At 44.2% G+C, this 22,046-nt stretch overlaps 1 protein-coding gene across 1 annotated transcript in view; it reads right to left on the reverse strand.

The window, feature by feature from the left end:
• Nucleotides 1-22,046, reverse strand: part of ANGEL1 (angel homolog 1) — a gene marked incomplete in the record, with an annotated part of 1,002,072 nt that overhangs the window by 43,081 nt on the left and 936,945 nt on the right. Inside the window, 1 exon segment of the mRNA XM_044073897.1 lies at nucleotides 365-525. Within this exon segment, the coding sequence (XP_043929832.1) occupies nucleotides 365-525 (161 nt within the window).

A 22,046-nucleotide genomic window follows, 5' to 3' on the forward strand; every position in this document is an offset into this window, starting at 1 on the left:
CTCCCCAGAGCACCACAGCGCACACTTTGGAAACCCCTGCACTAGTCTATTATTCACATAGTACTGTCTTTACAGTGACAAATACAATAAAATGTTTCTAAAAACAGAACTGGACTGGACATAACACTACTAGAAATAACACACAACTGAGACACAGGGCAGCAATATGACTACAGCAGAAATTTGGATAAAAAGGGTTTTGCTTAGTTATTCACCCCATTTTTAGCAGAAAACAATTACCAAGATCAAAACACAAACTTACAGTACTTATACTTAAAATTTGGATAAATGGGATTCAACTGTATTCCGAGCCTCAGTTTTTAGTCTTTCAATGGAAGATGATAAAGCAAAGTGGTTTACTTACCTCCTCTTTGTCCCCTGCCAATGGGTTCAGCAGAGTAGAAAATATAGTCTACTGTCACCCCATAACCCATTGGAAGAGTGCTGACCTCAGGGCGTACCTTCTTTGGAAGAAAGTGGCTATAAGCAGATGTCAAGTTCAGGCAGTGTTTAATTGTAGCTGACCTATACAGGAGACAAAAGAACATTTCAGCACATTCAACATGTTTTCATTCTTTTAACAAATGTAGCTTTCTGTCTATAAGAATATAATGATGATCCCCAAATCTCTTTAAAATAACAGATGTGTTCCAAGTTTTAGCAGTTAGGGTGGACATACGAATGGGATTCTTCTTCCTTCCTTTCCAGTTTAGCAATTTTCTAATAATACTATGAATAATGCAAGTTCAACCTTTCTGGGAGCACACCGTGATGATGCAAGCTCTCATCTAAGAATGATCTTGGCCACTGAACCTCCCAATCTGTTCTCAATCACTGAGCAAGTTTATTTCCTGCAAATCAAGAAAAATTAGATTTTAACACCTACAATATTACAAAGCTAATAAAATATATCTTTGCTTGAATTATAGGGAAACTGAAAAGCAACAGCTGGATGGAGGAGCTATTTAGATGCAATGGATGACAGGAGAACATTTGCAAACAACCAAGGAGGATCCCTCATAGCTAAACAGATACAGTAAAAAACATCTGTTACACATATTGTTAGGGACCCTCTGCAATGGATTTATGATTGAAAAGTATACCAAGTAGTCAATAACCCACAGAGGCAGTGGCCAAAGAACAGCAAAAAGAAGTTGAAGCAAAGTTGTGAATTATACGCTTCTGAAATCAGTTCCGACTCCTGGACTCACAATCCAAGCAATAATGTCTGGCAAAGGTGCAAAATGATAAACACAATGCTGCAGCACAAACATACTCAATGGAGACATTTCTACAGCAGAAATTCAAGGCAGCCACAATAGTAGTGGAGTAGCCTCTGACAGCAGCATTTTCCAATAAATACTTTGCTACTTGACTTTTAAGGAGCTGCGTGACCAGTCAATGCTGTGCCTCAGTTCTGACCTTCAAAAGTTTACCAGATTATGGAACAACTCAGAGTCAAATCATTCTGGCCCTTGATGCAAATCAGGAGCACCTTACTTGTTGACAAGCTGAGTCAGCACAAGATATCTCTCCATCCAAATGGAAAACATGTTACACTTGACAGTGTTACGTCTGTTGCATGGAAAGTTTCTTGGCAGCTCTGCTCATCTACAGTGTCATAGAAGGGAGGTTTTATGAAATCATAGAAGGTCTACAGCAGCCAGACCCTGATGGTAAGATGGCCATCCTTCCAGCTATGGCACATTTCTCGATAATGAGGAAGCCTTCCTTTCCTATCAGGGACTCGAGAGAGTGAAACCATACTCTTCTTGGTCAGCAAAGAGCAATGACAATGAGCTTTTTCCTTCCCTGAATTATGAAATGAGCTAAGGACAGAACAATGGGAACATATATAGGAACCCCCCCCCCCAAGATGGAAAAGAAGAATCTAATAAAACTACCCTTTGCCCTGCTACACAAGGACTGAATTTACTTGGCTATCATACATGTTACTACCTGCAATGCCACACTCTCACAAGAGCTAAACAAGACAATATTCCTGTAAACTCTGCTTTGGAACAAAACTAGAAAACAGACTCAATGAGTTCAGCAGTGCACTCACTTGCCCCAGTATGCGAAATGTTGAAAAAGTGCTCCCCTGTTAATCCAGTGTCAGACTAGTATCACCTGTCTACAGGGGATACGAACACAAGGTTCCTTGCTTATTTGCCACACAATGTACTGGTTACTGGAAGGAATAAGGAATAAGGAATAAGGAAAGGCCCTAGAAGAAGCTTTTGCTTCAGAGTTTGAAACACCAGGAGGACAGCATGCAATTTCAACTGAACTTTTTTTTTTTACGATAACTGAAAGAAGCGGTATCACAAACCTGGTTCCATTCAACCATTTTTATTGAATTAACACGATGTGCAGTTATGTGATATACAGGCTCCCTTAACAGCATCATCATCACTAAAGCACCGCTGCTGTATCATTGTTACGCATATGACTGGAAAGCAGTTCACTGACTTCAAAGCTAGCCAACCTGCACTCTTGTTTCTTTCGTAACAAATACAGGGTTAAGTGCTGCCATGGTTAAGCAGAGTTAATTGACTACAGAAATGCAGTGGAGGATACACTGTGGCTAAGACTGTATGACCGAGGAGTCGGTATATAAAAGTTACAGAATGTACGGCTAAAGCTCACCAAGTAAAGCATTTTTTTAATATAATTTTGAGTGGTGAGTATCCAGATGTGTGTACTTTCATTTTTAGTGGACAGAGTTAGGTTGTCAACAGCATATTTTTGATGTTATCAACTTCTTACATGTGAGACAATTAGGTGTGTGTGCAAAATATATATGTATAAACCTGGTGAGACACATTTAGCACTATACCAGGAAATGCTTAAGAGAGGACTAGTCGTTGGGCTTTGCAAATTCACTATGGCACAGATTTTAGCATGTTTGGTGTAAAACATTAAGTCAGAATATGACCCATGTACTTAAGAATAATTACAAAGATTTTATATTGCTTTCTATCTAGTTTCACACCTTTTTTTCTCCATTTGCCCAGCAACTTTGTGTCACCAAACATGCTCGAACTTGGTAACTTCCCAAAACAAAAACTCTTCTATGAATACATTAACAAAAGAAAGATGAGACAGTGAGCTCCTTCTGGGCTAGGTTATGGCAGGTGTTCAAGACACTCAAGTCCCTTCACCCTACATACGCCTACAATGTGGTCATTGTTCATGTGAGTGAATGGAGACACGTATCCCTAGATTATATAAAGAAAAATATTCAGCTTTCAGACAACTCATCCAAGGCTAGTATATAAAGCTAATATTCAGCAGCAACCTATCTTCATTGAGACTAACGCCTCAGTACAAACAAAAGATGACTGCTGTCACTCTAGTGGGATCCAATGTGCGTCAGCCTGGAGGGCAAGAGTTGACTGTCCGACCTGCCTTGCCAGCAATGGCCTGCTTCTTTCACCTGAGGGTTTTTGTATATTTTTTATTTGACATTTGGTGACTGGGAAAGTTCGACTGAGCTAGAGCCATTTTTCAGCTGAGGCCTGTGGAGAAAAGCTTCACAGAAGAACAAACAAGGTTATATACATAGTATTACCGAGAACAATACAGAGTGAGTTGAGTTTGGTACTCAAAAAGGTTACACAAGTGTATCAGCAGAAATAGATGCACACAATGAAAAAAACAAAACATTGCGTCGCTCGTCTAGTCAGGATAAAATAGACGAGTCTTGTTCTGTTCAAGCAGCTTTATTATGTACAAACGCATCAGGATTTAGGCTTAACAACTTTAACTTAGATAAACAAACCTAGCTATTACACTCATACATGCTCACTCCCTGGCTGAACTCACAAAATGGCACTGAAGCTAGCACGTGCTGGCTATTTATATGCACGTGCCGACCTTAAAATGCTTCTTAAAGGTACGACATGCATACACTATTCTACAATTTGTATTCAAATGCATGATAAAGTAAGGTAAACAAGTTGGTAAGACACACTTATCAAGGTCAGGGTGGACAAAACATAGCACCTTTTTTAGGTAATGTAAACCTGCTTCACCAACCAACCTAGCAAAACCAGAGTATGAGTGGTGCTACTCAATGCTAGAAGCCAGAACAGTCAGAAACTCTCCCAACCATAGAAAATATTAATACTCGCATCATTACCAAAACTTTATTCCAGTGCAATGATAAAGTACAGCTGTGTACCTACCATAAATGTAGATGTTCAAGTGTATTCACTGTTGTAGTCAATACACTTGGGTTATCCTGCTGGCAGGCAACCCGCAGTCGGCCCGAGTTCCAAAGTCTTGGCCCGGTGTCGGTTGCTGTCGCCTCTTCCCTGACGTCAGTGCGCCAGGGGTATAAAAGTTGCAACCAACTCCATTTTCTTCAGTTTTTCTTGCCCCAGATGTCAGGTGCCCCTAGATAGGAAGGCTGGAAAGATAAAAATATGCCAAAAAAATGCATATATAACTATAAACATTTCCTTCATCTACAAGCAAATACACCACATAGGTTGTATAGAGTTGAGAAGTACAGAAAAGTCCCAGCAATGAAAAGGGGGATGGTGGGTGGGTAACCTGGACTGCAACAGAGAATAAACTTGAACATCTACATTTATGGTAGGTACACAACTGTACTATGTTCATCGTGTTTCACTGTTGCAGTCATTACACTTGGGTAGAATCCCAAAGCTGAGGTTGGGCGGCTGGGTCTAAATTGGATTTGGAGAGGCTACCAGGCCCTGCAGAAAGTACAGTTTTGTACCTACCATAAATGTAGATGTTCGAGTGCTAATACAGCTGCAGTCATAACAGAAGGGTTCTCCTGCCGTCAGGCGGGTCCTCGGTTGGCCGAATTCCAAAGTGTAGGCCCGGCGTCGGTTGTCGTCGCTTCTTCCCTGACGTCAGTGCGACAGGGGTATAAAGGAACCAGCCGACACCATTTTCTTCAGTTTTTCTTGCCCCAGATGTCAGGTGCCCCCAGAAGGAAGGCAATACATACATTTGTGTAATAATGCAGTGCAATATAATCAAAACACAGTAGTTGGCAAGCAAATACATCATAAATGAATACCCCAATCAGGTTGTATGAGGATGTGTTAGCCTATAGGCCTGTCCCAAGAGGGGAAGGAGGGAGGGAAACCTTGACTGCAGCTGTATTAGCACTCGAACATCTACATTTATGGTAGGCACAAAACTGTACTATGTTCATCGTGCATACAGCTGCAGTCATAACAGATGGGTAGAATCCCAAAGATAAGAAAGGGGTGGTAGGCACTAGGTGGAACTAGGAGGAGCCAAAATGCCCTGCAAGACTGCAGTGGCAAAGCCTGCTCTAGATTTGGAGTATAATGGTAGGTTGTAGTGCTTGGAGAAGGTATGCACAGAACACCAAGTGGCTGCTTCCAAAATATCCTTGGTAGGAACTCCTCTGAAGAAGGCTGCAGAGGTGGCTGTGGCCCTGGTGGAATGAGTTCTAATGCCTGTAGGTACAGTTTTGCCATGAAAGGAATAGCAAAAGAGTATGCAGTGGGCTATCCATTTTGAGATTGTCTGTTTGGAAATTGGCTTTCCTTAAGCTCCTACCGCATAGGCCACAAAGAGTTGTTCTGATTTACTGAAAGGCTTTGTTCTGTCCAAATAATAACGCAGTTGTCTGTGGATGTCCAAGGAACCAAGGAATGTAGTAATCTCTCCCCTTTGTTTTGAGGATTAGGATAAAAAGTAGGTAAATGTATGGCCTGATTTAAAACTACCCTGGATACCACTTTAGGCATAAAGGACGGGTTGGTTCATAAGGAAACTCTGTCCTGATGGAAGATGATAAAAGGCTGGACAGCCATGAGAGCCTGTAGTTCTGAAACTCTATGAGCTGAGGTGATAGCCAGAAGGAAAGCTGTTTTCCAGGACAAATATTGCAAATCTGATTGAGGCAGCTGGCTCAAAGGGAGGCAAGGTCAGTTTTTCCAGAATTAAATTAAGATCCCAAGCAGGTATTGGTTGTTTCCTTGGAGGTCTTAAATTCTTAGCCCCTCTGAGGAATTGTCTTAAGAGAGGGTGAGAGAATAAAGGTGGATCAGTGTTGCATTCTGCAGAAATGGCTGAGGCATGGATTTTGATGGAGGAGAAAGAAAGTCCACTGCTTAGCAGTTCAGCCAAATATTGTAGTATTTGAGGTAAATTCAGTTTTCCAGGATCCTGGCCCTTTTTCTCATTCCAGACACAAAAACGTTTCCATTTTGCAGAGTAAGCTTTTCTAGTTGATGGCCTTCTGGCCTCCAAAATTACATCCTGCACCTCCTTGGAGAGTAGGGCCTGTTGTGATGCTAAGGAATATTCCATGCAGCTAGATTGAGTTTTTTTTTTAGCTGGCTGTGAAGAGTTTTGAAGCTGTGCTGAGTCAGAAAAAGAGGTATTAGAGGCAGGGTCCATGGTGGGGAATGAGTCAGGCTCCTCAGGAGTGGGTACCCAGTGTTGTCTTGGCCAGTCCGGAGCAATGAGAATCATCTTTGGTCTGTCTGCTCTGGTCTTCAATAGAACTTTGGGCAGCAGAGGAAGAGGAGGGAAGGCATAAACTGTCATTGATGTCCAACTGAAAGAGAGAGCGTCCACTCTCCAGGCCTTTGGATGGAAAATCCTTGAGCAGAATTTTGTCAATTGATGATTTTTGTGGGAGGCAAAGAGATCTATCTCTGGCCTTCCCCATTCTTGGATTATTTCTGTAAAAACTTTTGGATGCCATTTCCATTCGTGTGGATCTGTCATATTCCTGCTTATGTTGTCTGCCAGCGTGTTATCCTTGCCTGGCAAGTACTGTGCTTGTAGTTCCATTTGTAAGTCCATGGCCATGTTCCAAATTGACATGGCCAGTCTGCATAAAGGGTAAGAATGTGTTCCTCCCTGTTTGTTTATGTACCACATAACTGTGGTGTTGTCCGTTCTTATCAATAGTTGACCTGGTTGTAGAAGGTCCTTGAAAGCTATAATAGCATTTATTACTGCTAGCATTTCTTTTTGATTGATGTGAAGGTGCTTTTCTTTTTGGGACCATTTGCCCTGAATGCACCGATCTGTCATGTGCGCCCCCCCCGCGTAGTCCGAGGCGTCTGTTGTGATGACTTGATTTGCTTGAGGCTTGCTGAATGGAAGACCTGTGTTTGTTTGACATGCTTAAGTCCACCACAGAAATTCCTTTTGCAGACATGGAATTAGTGGTATTATTGTTTCCAAACTGTGGCTGTGTTGAGACCATATGTTTTTCAGGTACCATTGTAGTTTCCTCATAAGCAGCTTTGCACATGGGATTAGTAAGATGCAAGATGCCATGAATCCCAGAGCCTGCGGGATTTTCCTTGCAGTCAGCCTGGTGCAATTTGCTAGTGTTCTGAAGTATTGAATTAGTTGCCCCTGCTTCTCTGGCGTGAGGTAGGCCATCTGGGTGTTTGTGTCCAAATGTTTGTGTCCAAATTGGCACCCAGGAAAATTATCTTCCGAGAGGGTATTAGCCTTGATTTCTTTTTGTTGACTGTGTATCCCAGAGAATTCAACAACATTATTACATAAGCCAGATGTTTCAGAAGAATGTGCTCGCTGTCCGCTTGGATCAGGCAGTCGTCCAAATAGGGGTATATTTGTATCCCTTGAAGTCTGCAGTAGGCAATTACTGATGGCAGGCATTTCGTGAATACTCTGGGCGCAGTAGATAAGCCAAAGGGCAATGCAGAGAATTGATAATGGGTTGAACCTGCAAGAAATCTGAGGTACCTTCTGCAATTTTGTCTGATTGGGACATGCAGGTATGCCTCCTTGAGGTCCAAAGTTACCAGCCAAGACCCCTTGCCCAGCCTGGGAAGAAGTTGCTGTAGAGTGAGCATCTTGAATTTTGGTACGAGTAGAAATGTGTTTAGGATGGATAGGTCCAAAATAGGTCTCCAATCTTTTCCGTTCCTTGGCACCAGAAATAGCCTGGAATAAAAACCTTGACCTTGTTTGTGCGTAGGTACCTCTTGAATAGCTTTCATGTTTATGAGATCTGTAATTTGCCTTTGTGCCTCTGCCCTTTGATTGTGTGGCAGGTTTGGCATGCCTCTCATTTTTGGAAGGGTGTGAAAATGGAATTTGTAGCCTCTGTTTATAATGTCCAGGATCCATTTGTCCTTTGTGACAATATGCCAATTTTTTGAAAATAATGCCAGCTTTCCTCCTAACGGGGCTGTCATTTAAGACTTGGTTGGCATGCAAAGGGGAAAGTCATTGGGTTTGCTTTCTGAAAGATTGCGAGTTATCCTCACCACCTCTTTGTGTAGGAGCTTGCCATTGTCTGCCTCTAAACGATCCTTGGGCTTGTCCTCTGCCCCTCGGGCACCTGTATCTACCTCTTTGGGGTCTGTCCGTGGCAGGAAAGGACCAGTTTTTGGAAGGCCAATTTCTACTAAAGTGTGGGGGTTGTACCTGTAGAAATTCTTTCACAGTTTGCATTGATTTAGCCTTTTCCTCCATTTTCCTTAACACCTCCTCAGCATTAGCACCAAATAGTACATCCTTTTGAAGAGGGGCGTCTAGTAATTTAGCTTTGGCATGATCAGGCAAGGCTTGTTCCTTGAGCCAGGCATGCCTACGTATGACTGATCCTGTAACAGCAGCTCTACATGAGGCCTCTAGAGCATCAAAACCACACTGTAAGGTATGCTTACCCACTTGTTCTGCACTATGCATCAAATCCTGCAACTCCTTCAAGTCTGGTTGTTCAGGTTGTGACATTTTACTTTTCAATTGTGATAACAAAAACTGTTGGTATTTTAGCATATGAAACTGACAGTTTAAGGCCCTCATGGATAAGGTAGCCGAGGTATATACCTTTTCCCCCCACCTTTCTAAGGATCTGGAGTCTCTCTCGGAAGGTAATGGATTTTTAGCAATGGAGGCCTTAACTCCCTTGGGGCCCTGTGAGATGGTTTCTGGGTCAGCAACATGGCTTTTGTACAGAAATTGGTGCGAGTCAGGAACCCTGTAGTACCTGTCCGGCTTAACTGGAGCTGGAGGTAGAGAGTCCGGGTTAAGGCAAGCCTCTGAGTAAACATCATCTAGGATGTCCAAGACAGGAGGTATAGCCAGAGGCCTGTGCTGAGGTAGCAAGAGAAATTCCCTGAGCCTTTTCTTGGAATCTGAATAATCTTGGCTTTCCCAGTGGAAGTGTTCCCTTAAAGTATGCAAATTTTCCCCAAATGAGTAATCCTCTGGGGGGGAGACAGAAGGGATGGATTCCTCCGCATCAGAGTCTTCAAAAGGGGAGTAAGAATGTTCCTGATCATCAGAGTGCTCTGAAATAATGGAGCCCTGATCAGAGGAGGGGGAATCTTCCTCCACTCTGGGCCTTTTGTCCGGTGGGGGCTGAGAACCTCTGATAAGAGTAATTAAGTCCTCAGCCATTTTAAGCATCTGTTTCTTAGGCATGGGGCCTGGAGATGGGCCCTGTGTAGCTGGTCTCAGAGTGCATGGTTGCTTTAGACTTTGTGAAAACCTTGATGGAGAAAGAAGAGGAAGGTCTGAAGACACCTTGAGTGGAGGTGGACCTGTCCACATTCTGAGTTTCAATGCCAAGAGTGGCTTCGGTATCTGTAGTCGGGGTGTGGGCCGAGGAGCCTGCGACCTCGGGCACAGGAGACACCGTCAAAGAAGTGTCGTCGGCAGTCAGGAGCTGCGTAGGCACCTCACTGAGAACCGGACCACGTGTAGTCGGCTTTGGCGTGGTGTCCGTAGAGGCCGCGGACCTCTTGGGTCGGTCTTTGTCTTTGCGTTTTTTAGACAAAACCGGAGTCGGAATATCCGACGACATAGTATAATTAAATGCTTTCCCAAAATAATGCTGGGCGAACTCCGCCCGACGCTTAATAGTGCGTTTGTTGAATGTAGCACAAAAGCGACAGACCGAGACGTCGTGGTCTGGGCCTAAACAAGGTATACAGAGGGAATGGAAATCCTTATGCGGTATTTGCTTCCCACAAGAAATACAATTATTAACTTTGTCTGACATTGGTCTGAGGCAAGAAAAGTTTCCCCAACGGGGTACTTGGCTTTTAAGAAGACTTCGGTTTCCAAATTTTCGTAATCTCAGGAGCTGGCCGACCGGCACTTGCGAAAGTACAGTTTTGTACCTACCATAAATGTAGATGTCCGATAGGTATGCATCTGCAGTCATCACATATGGGTTGTCCTGCCTCAGGCAGCCCTTCGGTCGGCCGGATTCCAAAGTCTGGGTCCAGCGTCAGCTGATGTCGCATTTTCCCCGACGTCAGAGCGCCTGGGGTATAAAAGCATCCACCGACGCCATCTTCCTCAGTTTTTCTTGCCCCAGATGCCAGGTGCCCTCTAAGGAAGGCTAAATTTGGAGAGAAGCATTTAAAAATCCAAACATGCACAATAATATAAAAAACAAATACACCATAATAGATTCCCCCCAGCTAGCTATTAGAGGGGTAAGCACCCAAGTAATACCACAGAGGGGAAGGAGGGAGGGTATACCTGACTGCAGATGCATACCTATCGGACATCTACATTTATGGTAGGTACAAAACTGTACTATGTCCTTCAAGGATGCATCTGCAGTCATCACATATGGGTAGAATACCATAGCCAATCTGGGGGTGGAGGAACTATGTAAAGGATGGTGTAGCTAAAATGCCCTGCAGGACTGCCGTAGCAATGCCTGCTCTGGATCTGGAATATAAAGGTAAATTGTAATGCTTGGCAAATGTATGCACGGAGCTCCATGTAGCAGCTTCTAAAATGTCCTTGGTAGCCACCCCTCTTAAGAAGGCTGTGGAGGTGGCTGTGGCTCGTGGAATGAGGTCTAATGTTAGCTGGCAGTTTTTCCATGAAAGGAGTAACAAAACGAATGCAATTCCTATCCATTTTGAAATTGTCTGTTTGGAAATTGCTTTTCCTTGTGTACCAGCAGCATATGCTACCAACAGCTGGTCAGTTTTTCTGTAACTTTTAGTTCTGTCCAAGTAGTAGCGCAACTGTCTGTGTATGTCCAGAGTGTGCAGAAGTTTCTCCCCTTTGTTTTGTGGATTTGGAGAGAAGGTAGGTAAATGAATAGCTTGATTTAATGAAACCCTGGATACCACCTTTGGCATAAATGTAGGACTGGTTCTTAGTGAAACTCTGTCCTGATGAAAAATAAGAAAAGGCTGTACTGCCATAAGAGCCTGTAACTCAGATACTCTTCTTGCTGAGGTTATGGCCAGAAGGAAAGCAGTCTTCCAAGACAGGAACTGTAGTTCTGCAGATGCTGCTGGTTCAAAGGGAGGCAGTGTTAGTTTTTCCAAGATGAAGTTAAGGTCCCAAGTAGGTAGAGGTGGCTTCCTTGGAGGATTGATGTTTTTGATTCCTCTTAGAAACTGTCTTAGGAGAGGATGAGAGAAGATAGGCGGATCAGTATTGTACTCTGCTGAAATTGCTGAAGCATGAATTTTAATGGAAGAGTAAGACAGACCATTGTGGAACATTTCTGCCAAGTATTCCAGGATATGTGCCATGCTCATCTCTGTCACATCTAGGCCCTTTGTGGTGTTCCAAATGTGAAATCTTTTCCATTTTGCTGAATTTCTTGTGGAAGGCCGGCGAGCTTTCATAATAATATCTTTCACTCTCTGGGATAGCTTGTCCTGAGGAGGAGTCAAGGTATTTTCCAGGCTGTTAGTTGCAAGGTTTTCAGGTTGGGATGCAGATTTTTGTAATTGTGCTGTGTCAGTAGAAGTGGCCATAGAGGCCATAGAGGAAGAGGCCATGGTTTCGTACGTGACATGCTCTTTAACAGTGGGTACCAGTGCTGTCTTGGCCAGTCCGGAGCTATCAGAATCACCTTTGGCTGCTCTGTCCTGATCTTCAGTAGAACCTTGGTCATTAATGGGAGAGGTGGGAATGCATACACTGTTAGAGTTCTCCAGCTGAAAGAGAGGGCGTCCACTTTCCATGCTTGTGGGTGGTATGCCCTTGAGCAGAATTTCTTCAGTTGATGATTGTGGGGGGAGGCAAAAAGATCTAAGTCCGGTCTCCCCCATGATTGTGTTATCTGTAGAAAGATGTCTGGGTGCAGCATCCATTCGTGTGCATCCATGATATTTCTGCTTAAGCTGTCCGCCAGTATATGGTCTTTCGCTGGCACAAACTGGGATTGTAGCCGTATATTGAGTTTCAAGGAAAGTTCCCATAGATTCATTGCCAGCCTGCAAAGAGGATAGGAATGGGTGCCCCCTTGCTTGTTTATGTACCGCATAACCGTGGTGTTGTCTGTCCTTATTAACAGATGACCATGATGCAGAAAGGGTTTGAAGGCTTCGACTGCATGTATCACTGCCAGCATTTCCTTTTGGTTTATGTGCATGCGTAGCTCTTTTTGTGACCATAGACCTTGAATGCATCTTCCCTCCATGTGCGCTCCCCATCCGTGGTCTGAAGCATCTGTTGTAATGGTTTGGCTGGCTGTTGGTTTGCTGAAAGGCTGACCCCTGTTTGACTGGCTTGCTTGAGCCCACCACAGAAATTCCTTTTGAAGGCATGGAATGAGTGGTATCAAAGTTTCCAGGCTGTGACTGTGCTGAGTCCATAAACTCCTTAGGTACCATTGTAGTTTCCTCATATGTAGTCTTGCTTGCGGAATCAGAAGTATGCAAGAAGCCATGTAACCCAGGGCTTGCAGGATTTTCCTTGCAGTCAGATGGGTTTGTCTTGTCAGATTTTTGAAGTAATCTGGTAGTTGACATTGTTTTTCTTCTGTGAGGAAGGCCATTTGGGTGGTTGTATCTAGATCTGCACCCAGAAAGGTTATTCTATGGGATGGAACAAGTCTTGATTTGTGAAAGTTGACTGTATATCCCAAGGCCTGAAGTAGGTGAATGGCATAATTCAAGTGTTTTACCAAAGTTTGTTGGCTGTCCGCTTGTATAAGGCAGTCGTCCAGATATGGGTATATTTGCATCCCCTGAAGTCTGCAGTGTGCAATTACTGATGCCAGGCATTTAGTAAATACTCTGGGCACAGTAGATAAGCCAAAGGGCAATGCTGAGAATTGATAATGCTCTGACCCTGCAAGAAATCTGAGGTGTCTTCTGCAACTTTGTCTGATAGGGACATGCAGGTATGCCTCCTTGAGGTCTAGAGTTACCAGCCAAGACCCCTTGCCCAGCATGGGAAGGAGCTGCTGTAGAGTCAGCATTTTGAACTTTGGTACAATGAGATAAGTGTTCAGTGCAGACAAGTCGAGAATAGGCCTCCATTTTTTTTCTTTTCTTGGAACAAGGAATAGTCTGGAATAAAATCCTTGGCCTTGTTCTGAGAGAGGAACTATTTCTATAGCTTTCATTTGCATTAGGCTGGAAATTTGTTTCAAAGCCTCTGCCCTTTGATTCGGTGGCAGGTCTGGCATGCCCTTTCTTTTTGGTAATGTGTGGAAATGAAACCTGTATCCTTTGTCTATTATTTGTAGTGTCCATTTGTCCCTTGTAATACTGTGCCAATTTTCTGAAAATAAAGAAAGCTTTCCGCCCAAAGGTGCTTCCAATTGAACGCTGGTTGGCAGTGTCAAAGTAAAGTCATTGAGCCTGTCCTAGTGCAGCAGTTGAAGGTCCTGCATTACCTCTCTGGTTGGGAGGCTGCCACTGACGTCCTCTGTAGGAGCCTCTAGCTTGCCCTCTACCTCTGGCACGCCTGTTCTTGCCTCTCTGAAACCTCTCTGTGTCTGGAAAGGACCAATTCTTGGAAGGCCAATTCCTGCTGAATGTTGGTGGTTGTACTTGGAGAAAAACTTTGACTGTTTGTACTGATTTTGCTTTTTCTTCAAATTTCTTTAGGACCTCCTGAGCCGTGGAGCCAAATAACTTTTGCTTTTCCAGTGGAGTATCCAGCAGCTTTGCTTTAACATGGTCTGGCAGAGTTTGTTCCTTCAGCCAAGCATGCCTACGTATGACTGCGCCAGTCATAGCTGACCTACATGAAGCTTCCAATGCATCATAACCACATTGCAAGAAATGGCTGCTAACCTGTTGAGAGTTATGTACCAGATCCTGAAGTGACTTGCGGTCTAGGGGGTCAGGTGAAGACAGCTTTTTATGCAATTCATCTAACAAATACTCTTGGTACTGTATCATATGAAATTGACAATTTAATGCCCTCATAGAAAGAGTAGCAGAAGTATACACTTTTGCCCCATCTCTCTAAAGCTCTGGACTCCCTTTCAGTGGGGAGAGGATTTTTAGCAGTGGCAGCTGCAACCCCTTTAGGGCCCTGGGAAATAGTTTCTGGGTCTGCAGAGTGGGCCTTGTAAAGGTAAAGATGCGAGTCCGGGACCCTGTAGTACCTATCGGGTTTGGCAGGAGCCGGAGGAAGAGAATCAGGGGTTGTGCTAGAGTCAGAGTACACATCATCAATGACATTCAAAACAGGAGGAATAGCTAAAGGCCTATGCTGAGGCAAATGTAAAAAGGTCCTTAATCTTTTCCTGGAATCAGAAAAGTCCTGGCCCTGCCATTGGAAATGCTCTCTCATGGTGTGTAGTGTCTCCCCAAAGGAAAACTCTTCAGGAGGGGAGGCCGAGGGAATAGATTCCTCTGCATCAGAATCCTTGTAGGCCGAATAAGCCTCCTCCTGGTGGTCCGAGAGAGTAGAGCCATCAGAGGCCTCATCTGAGGAGTGGGGATCAGAGGGCTCAACCCTGGGCCTTTTGTCTGGAGGAGGTTGAGAGCCCCTGTCCGGATGAGATTGAGAGCCCCTAATTAAGGAGATAAGATCCTCTGCTAAGCTTAGAATCTGTGAACCAGTAGAGGGTCCCTGAGGGATAACCTTGGGAGGCAAAGCTTTTGAAAGTTTAGCAGCTTTAGCCCTGGAGAATGCCTTAATGGACATGGATGCAGGAGGCCTGGCTGCGCCACGTGCTGGTGTAGATTTTTCTAAAGGAATGGTGTTGGAAGGTTCCAGGACACCAGTTTCGGTTGGCAACTCAATAACCGACTCGGCCGGGGCCTCCGGGACCGAGGTAGTCGGTTGAGCGGTTTCGGTAATTGGAAGTACCAAGGACTCGGTTTCAGCTGAGACCGAGACACTCGCGGTAGGCCTGGCCATGGTTTCAGCAGAAACCGCGGTCCGCGTGTGTCGGTCCTTGTCCTTCCGTTTCTTAACTAAATGCGAAGTCGGAGTCTCCGACGGCATCTTATATGAAAAACTAGCCCCAAAAAATTCCTCTGCAAACTCCGCCCAACGTCTAAGAGTGCGTCGGTTGAAGGAAGCACAGGCTGAACAGGCCGAGACGTCGTGGTCTGGGCCTAGGCAGGGGAGGCAGTAAGAGTGGAAATCCTTATGAGGTATTTGTTTCCCACAAGTCAAACAATTATTAACTTTATCTGACATCGGCTGAGGCAAGAAAGAGTCCCCAACGGGGTACTTAGCTTTTTGAAGTCTTCGGTAGCTGAATTACAGGAGCTGGCCGACCGGCACTTGCGAACTGCTTCTGCTTCGGGCACCACGCGGCAAGAAAGACTGAGGAAGATGGCGTCGGCGGATGCTTTTATACCCCAGGTGCTCTGACGTCGGGGAAAATGCGAAATCAGCCGACGCTGGACCCAGACTTTGGAATCCGGCCGGCCGAAGGGCTGCCTGAGGCAGGACAATCCATATGTGATGACTGCAGATGCATCCTTGAAGGACATCTGCTTCTGCTTCGGGCACCGCACGGCAAGAAAGACTGAAGAAAATGGCGTCGGCTGGTTCCTTTATACCCCTGTCGCACTGACGTCAGGGAAGAAGCGACGACAACCGACGCCGGACATAGACTTTGGAATTCGGCCGACCGAGGACCCGCCTGACGGCAGGAGAACCCTTCTGTTATGACTGCAGCTGTATGCACGATGAACATCTGCAGTGGCACAGCCCGCTCTGGATTTATAGTAGAGAGGTAAGTGGTAGTGCTTGGTGAAAGTGTGCACTGAGCTCCAGGTTGCAGCTTCTAAAATGTCTTTGGTTGGTACTCCTCTGAGAAATGCTGCTGAAGTGGCTGCTGCTCTGGTAGAATGAGGCCTAATGCCCTTAGGCACTGATTTTCCATGTTGTGCATAACAGAAGCAGATGCAGTGTCCTATCCATTTTGAGATGGTCTGCTTTGTACTAGGCTTTCCTTGTGATCCTGCAGCATAGGCTACAAACAATTGCTCAGTTTTTGTGAAAGCTTTTGTTTTGTCTAAGTAGAATTGTAGCTGTCTGTGTATATTCAAAGCGTGCAGAAGTCTCTCCCCTTTATTCTGGGGATTTGGGTAGAAAGTAGGTAAATTAATAGTTTGGTTTAAGGCCACATTGGAGACCACTTTTGGCATGAATGTTGGGTTTGTCCTAAGAGAAACCCTGTCCTGATGAAAAATGATGAAAGGTTCCACAGCCATTAATGCCTGTAACTCTGAGACTCTTCTTGCTGAAGTTATTGTTAGGAGCAGAGCAGTGCTGTGCTGGCTGGTTCAAAAGGAGGCAGTGTGAGTTTTTCTAAAACAAAATTGAGATCCTGCTCCCCTAGGGGGTCTTATATTTTTTTGCTCCTCTGAGGTACTGTCGTAGTAGAGGACGTGAAAAAATAGAAGGTTCCGTATTGTAATGAGCTGAAATGGCAGAGGCATGGATTTTTATAGACGAGAAAGATAGGCCTTTGTCCAGCATCTCAGTTAGGCATTGTAACATCTGAGGTATATTAGGGACAAGTGGTTCGAGCCCTTGTGCCTGGTTCCAAGCACTGAATCTCTTCCATTTTTCTGCATAAGATTTCCTAGTGCTGGGCCTCCTGGCTTCTAAAATGACATCCATAACAGCTTTAGAGAGAGGTACAGTCTGACTGGCGACATTATCTGCCATGCTGCCGGATTTAAGGTTCTGAGTTGACTGTGCAGAATCTGATTGTTTTGTTGTGTCAGAAGATGAGGAATTTGAGGTAGAAACCAAGCGGGGCCTTGAGACAAGCTCTTTAGGGTTGGGTACCACTGCTGGCGTGGCCAGTCTGGGGCAATCAGGATCATTTTTGGCCTTTTTTGTCCACTTTCCATGCTTGAGAGTGATAGGTTCTTGTGCAGAAGTTCTGTATTTGGTAATTGTGAGGGGAGGCAAAAAGATCTATGTCTGGGCATCCCCATTTCCTCGTTATCATGCTGAACACTTGTGGATTTAGCCTCCATTCGTGAGGATCCATGAGAATTCTGCTTAGTTCGTCTGCCAGTGTATTTTTTGTTCGCCTGCAGATGCACTTGATAGGTCAGTGCTGTGTTCCACAAAGCCATGGCTTGCCTGCATAGGGGGTAGGAATGTGTGCCCCCTTGCTTGTTTATGTACCACATAAGTGTGGTATTGTCCGTCTTTATTAATAGTTGTCCTGGATGTAGTAGGTCCTTGAAAGCTGTCAGGGCATTCTGTACAGCTAGAATCTCTTTTTGATTGATGTGAAGATGCATTTGTTCCTTGGGCCACATGCCCTGAATACATTTTCCTGCCATATGTGCCCCCCAGGCATAATCCGATGTATCCATTGTTATTGTCTGCCTGGTTGTGGGTAAGGTGAAAGGCTGTCCCTTGTTGTGGTGACAGGCCTGGGACTACCATTGAAACTCCTGTTGTAGGCAGGGAATTAAAGTTATGATTGTTTCCAGGCTGTGGCAATGCTGAGTCCAAACACTTTTTAGATACCATTGTAGTTTCCTCATATGCAGTTTTGCATATGGAATTAGTAGAATGCAGGATGCAATGAAGCCCAGGGCCTGCAGACTTTTTCTTGCAGGGAGCTGGGTCTTTGTTGCCATCATTTGAAAATAATGAGTCAGTTGCCTTTGTTTGTCTGGCGTGAGATAAGCCATCTGGGCAGTAGTATTTAAGCTTGCACCCACAAATATTATCTCTTGAGAGGGCACTAGTTTTGATTTCTTTTCGTTTACTGTGTACCCTAGGCAAATCAGTAATCTTTTTTACAAATGCCAGATGCTTTAGAAGAATGTCCTTGGCTCTCTGGTTGAATAAGACAGTTGTCCAAGTAGGGATATATTTGAATTCCTTTTTGTCTGCAAAATGCAATTACTGGTGCCATGCATTTTGTGAAGACCCTGGGTGCAGTATATAAGCCAAAGGGCAGTGCAGAGAATTGGTAATGTATTGAGCCTGCTATGAATCTGAGTTATCTTCTGCAAGAGTGTCTGATTGGGACATGCAGGTATGCCTCCTTGAGGTCCAAAGCAATTAGCAACGCCTTCTTGCTCAGCATGGGCAGAAGTTGCTGTAGTGTTAACATTTTGAATTTTGGAACATCCAGGAAAGTATTTAAGGGTTGACAGGTCCAGTATTGGTCTCCAGGCTTTGTCCTTTCTGGGTACTAAGAAGAGTCTTGTGTAAAATCCTTGTCCCTGTTCTTGCTGTGGAACTCTTTGAATAGCTCCCATGTCCATAAGAGCAGCAATCTGTTTTTGAGCTTCTGCCCATTGGTTTTGTGGCAGGTCTGGCATACCTTTTGATTATGGAAGCATGTGGAAGTGGAACCTGTAACCCTGAGCAACAATATTCAGCACCCATAGGTCCTGGGTGATCATGTGCCAATTTTTTGTGAAAAGTGCTAGCTTTCCCCCTAGGGGTGCTGTCAAAAGGTAAGTGCTTGGCATTTGTAGAGGGAAGTCATTGGGACTGTTTCCTATAAGGTTGTGATTTGTCTTCCCCTCCTTTGGGGGCTGAAGCACCCCATTGTTTAGGTCTGTAGGAGCCTTGGGGCTGAGATCTGCCTCTTGGGCGTCTGTATCTGTCTCTTTGTGGCCTGACACGGGAAAGGACCAATTTTTTGAAGGCCAGTTTTTGCTAAATCTAGGAGGTTGAAACTGTAAGAAATCCTTCACTGTCTGCATTGATTTTGCTTTATCCTCCATTTTCTTTAACACCTCTTCTGCCTTAACACCAAAGTATCATGCTGTAGTGGAGCATCCAATAATGTTACTTTAACATGGTCAGGAAAACTTTGTTCTTTTAACCAAGCATGCCTTCGAATAACAGAGCCTGTAACTGCGGCTCTACAAGAAGCCTCTAATGAATCAAAACCACATTGCAGAGTATGCTTTCCCACTTGTTCAACTGCATGCAATAAATCCTGCATTTCCTTACTGTCAGAACTTTCTGAATTTGAAACCATTTTCTGCTTTAACAATGACATGAGGTACTGTTGATATTTAAGTATGAGAAACTGGCAATTTAAAGCCCTTACAGCTAAAGTAGCAGAAGTGTAAACTTTTTCCCCCCATCTGTCCAGAGCTCTGGAATCCCTATCCGAGGGGACAGGATTTTTAGCAGTGGAAGCCTTAACCCCTTTAGGACCCTGAGAAATTGTTTCTGGGTCTGCAGCGGGGTTTTTGTAAAGAAATTTATGAGAGTCAGGGACCCTGTAGTACCTGTCTGGCTTGACTGGTGCAGGGGGTAAAGAATCAGGAGACAGATTAGATTCAGAGAAAACATCATCAACAATATCAAGCACAGGGGGGATAGCCAGGGGCCTGTGCTGAGGCAATAAAAGGAAGTCTCTGATCCTTTTCTTGGATTCTGAATAATCATGCCTCTCCCAATGAAAATGCTCCCTCATGGTGTGCAGGGTTTCCCCAAAAGAATAATCCTCAGAATCCTCAGAGGGAGGGAGGGAATATCCCTGATCAGAAGAGGAATCAGAGGAAATGGAAACCTGGTCAGAGGAATCATAGTCAGTGTCTTGCCTAGGCCTTTTGTCAGGAGGGGGATGGGAACCCCTGATTAAAGTAATTAGGTCTTCGGCCATTTTAAGCATCTGTTTCTTTGGCATGGATGACTGTCCTGGAGAATGCTGTACTTGTTTCCTTGTCTTTAATGGAGTTTTTGACTTTGCCTTGGCAGCTGTAGTGGGCTTAATTGTAAGCTGTGAAGGTCTGAAAACACCATCAGAAGCAGATGCCTGCTCAGCGGCTCCGGACTCATCTGAGGGGATAGTTTCCATAGGCCCAATACCTTGAGTTTCCACAGGCCTTGGTGTCTCCACGTGGCTGTCGGCTACGGCCTGTGGCTTTGAGGTAGTGGGTGTCAGGGGCTTAAAAAAGCACAGAACTGGCGACTGGCCTTGAAGAGGCTTCGTCTGTTTTGGACCTCGGATGCCTGTCCTTTTCTTTGCGTTTTTTATAAATTCCGGTCGTCGGTTGTTCCGACGGCATTATGTAATTAAACCTTCGGCCAAAATAATGTAAAGCAAAATCAAACTGACGTTTAATAGTGCGTTTATTGAATCTAACACAAAACCGACAATTGGTAATGTCGTGGTCAGGGCCTAGGCAAGGAATACAGTAAGAGTGAAAGTCCTTATGAGGTATTTGCTTCCCACAAGAAATACACAGACATCGGTCTGGAGCAAGAAAAAGTTTCCCCAACGGGGTACTTAGCTTTATTGAAGACTTCGGTTCTGAAACTCAATTTCGAAAATCTCAGGAGTCTGCCGACCGGCACTTGCAAACTGCTTTTGATTCGGGCACCGCGCGGCAAGAAAGACTGAAGAAAATGGCATCGGTTGCAACTTTTATACACCTGGTGCACTGACGTCAGGGAAGAGGCAACAGCAACCGACGCCGGACCAAGACTTTGGAACTCGGGTCGCCTGCCAGCAGGATAACCCAAGTGTAATGACTGCAACAGTGAAACACTATGAACATCTTGCATTCCCTTCCATGGTTCAGTGCTTATCACACATTTATATCCTCTACTGAGAGCACCTCTGGAACTGGTGGTGGCATCTCCATGTACTTCCACAACTCCTTTGCCTTACAGTCACACATAATAAAATGACTACAGACTCTTTCTCATCTCAGGAACTATGAATAAGATGCATTTTTACTTCATGGTCAACTACAGAATCCCCTTCTTCGTCACCTATAATCCATGAGGCATACTTAAAAAAAACAAAACAAAAAAAAAAACAGGAGTCACTAACTACCGATTTCAGTATTACACTTTGGGATTTCAATTATCCATCTATTAAATGGAATACTTGCCTTACTCCACATACATATGCTCAATTCTACATAGACGTCATTAATGCAAACTCACCAGACAAGACTGCACACTACACTACTGTAGGGTTAAATATACTGGACATTATCATTACAAGCATAGCACCATTACGCTCTGCACCTAAAATCATATCCTCATAGGTTAGGTATGATCATGAAGCAGTGGTTCTCACTATTATAATTTAGTCCAAAACACTCGAACCCAACACTATTAAAACCCAGTTAAAAACATTCACAAGCCTTACCACAGGGACTTATCTAAAGAAAAGTTATTTCAACTATATGATGACGAAGGATTTCAAGTGTCTCCCCTCCCTTGAGGTTCCTACAACAAACAGTACTACATTTGTGTACAGGTTCTACTAACACCTCAATACTTGCATTGAAACATATGCCCTGATCTGTAACAAATGCAGTGACAGGTTTAGGAAGAAACCTTTTTTGGTGGAAACCTAACAAACTAACTCTAGGGCAATTCTATGGGCTAGGCTTGTAAAGGCTCCAGGGCTGTTGACCTAGTACACACCTATGAATCTATGAACCTATATATATATAAAAAAAAATCTCCCTTTGTGACAAAATGACAATACTACACATTGAAATTAAGCTCAAAAGTTAAAAACAAAGGGATTAGAAACAAAAGCAAAATTTTCAAAGCCAATTAAGAGTTCAATACAGCCAACTCTATCAAAGAAATCACAGGTCGTTCTTCAACTGTATCAAGGAACTTAACAGCAAACAGAAATAACTGATGTATTAACAGTTCAGTTCAGTTCAAACATCTCCATCTAGCCTACATATGCCTGACCCCTTGTTGGCCTCTCTCATAACATTACTCCTGAACAAGTCCTAAAGGCTATCCCAGAGGTGAAAACTCCTAGTTCAATGGGGCACAACAATGTGACAGGGTGCTTTACTGTTAGCATAAAGTAGTATCTTACTGAAAAAGCCCCCATCCCAGACAGTGAAAAACTCCCCAGTTCCTAA

The sequence above is a fragment of the Protopterus annectens genome, chromosome 6.part0 (assembly GCF_019279795.1).
Source record: "Protopterus annectens isolate FY-2018-M chromosome 6.part0, PAN1.0, whole genome shotgun sequence".
Lineage (NCBI taxonomy): Eukaryota > Metazoa > Chordata > Ceratodontiformes > Protopteridae > Protopterus > Protopterus annectens.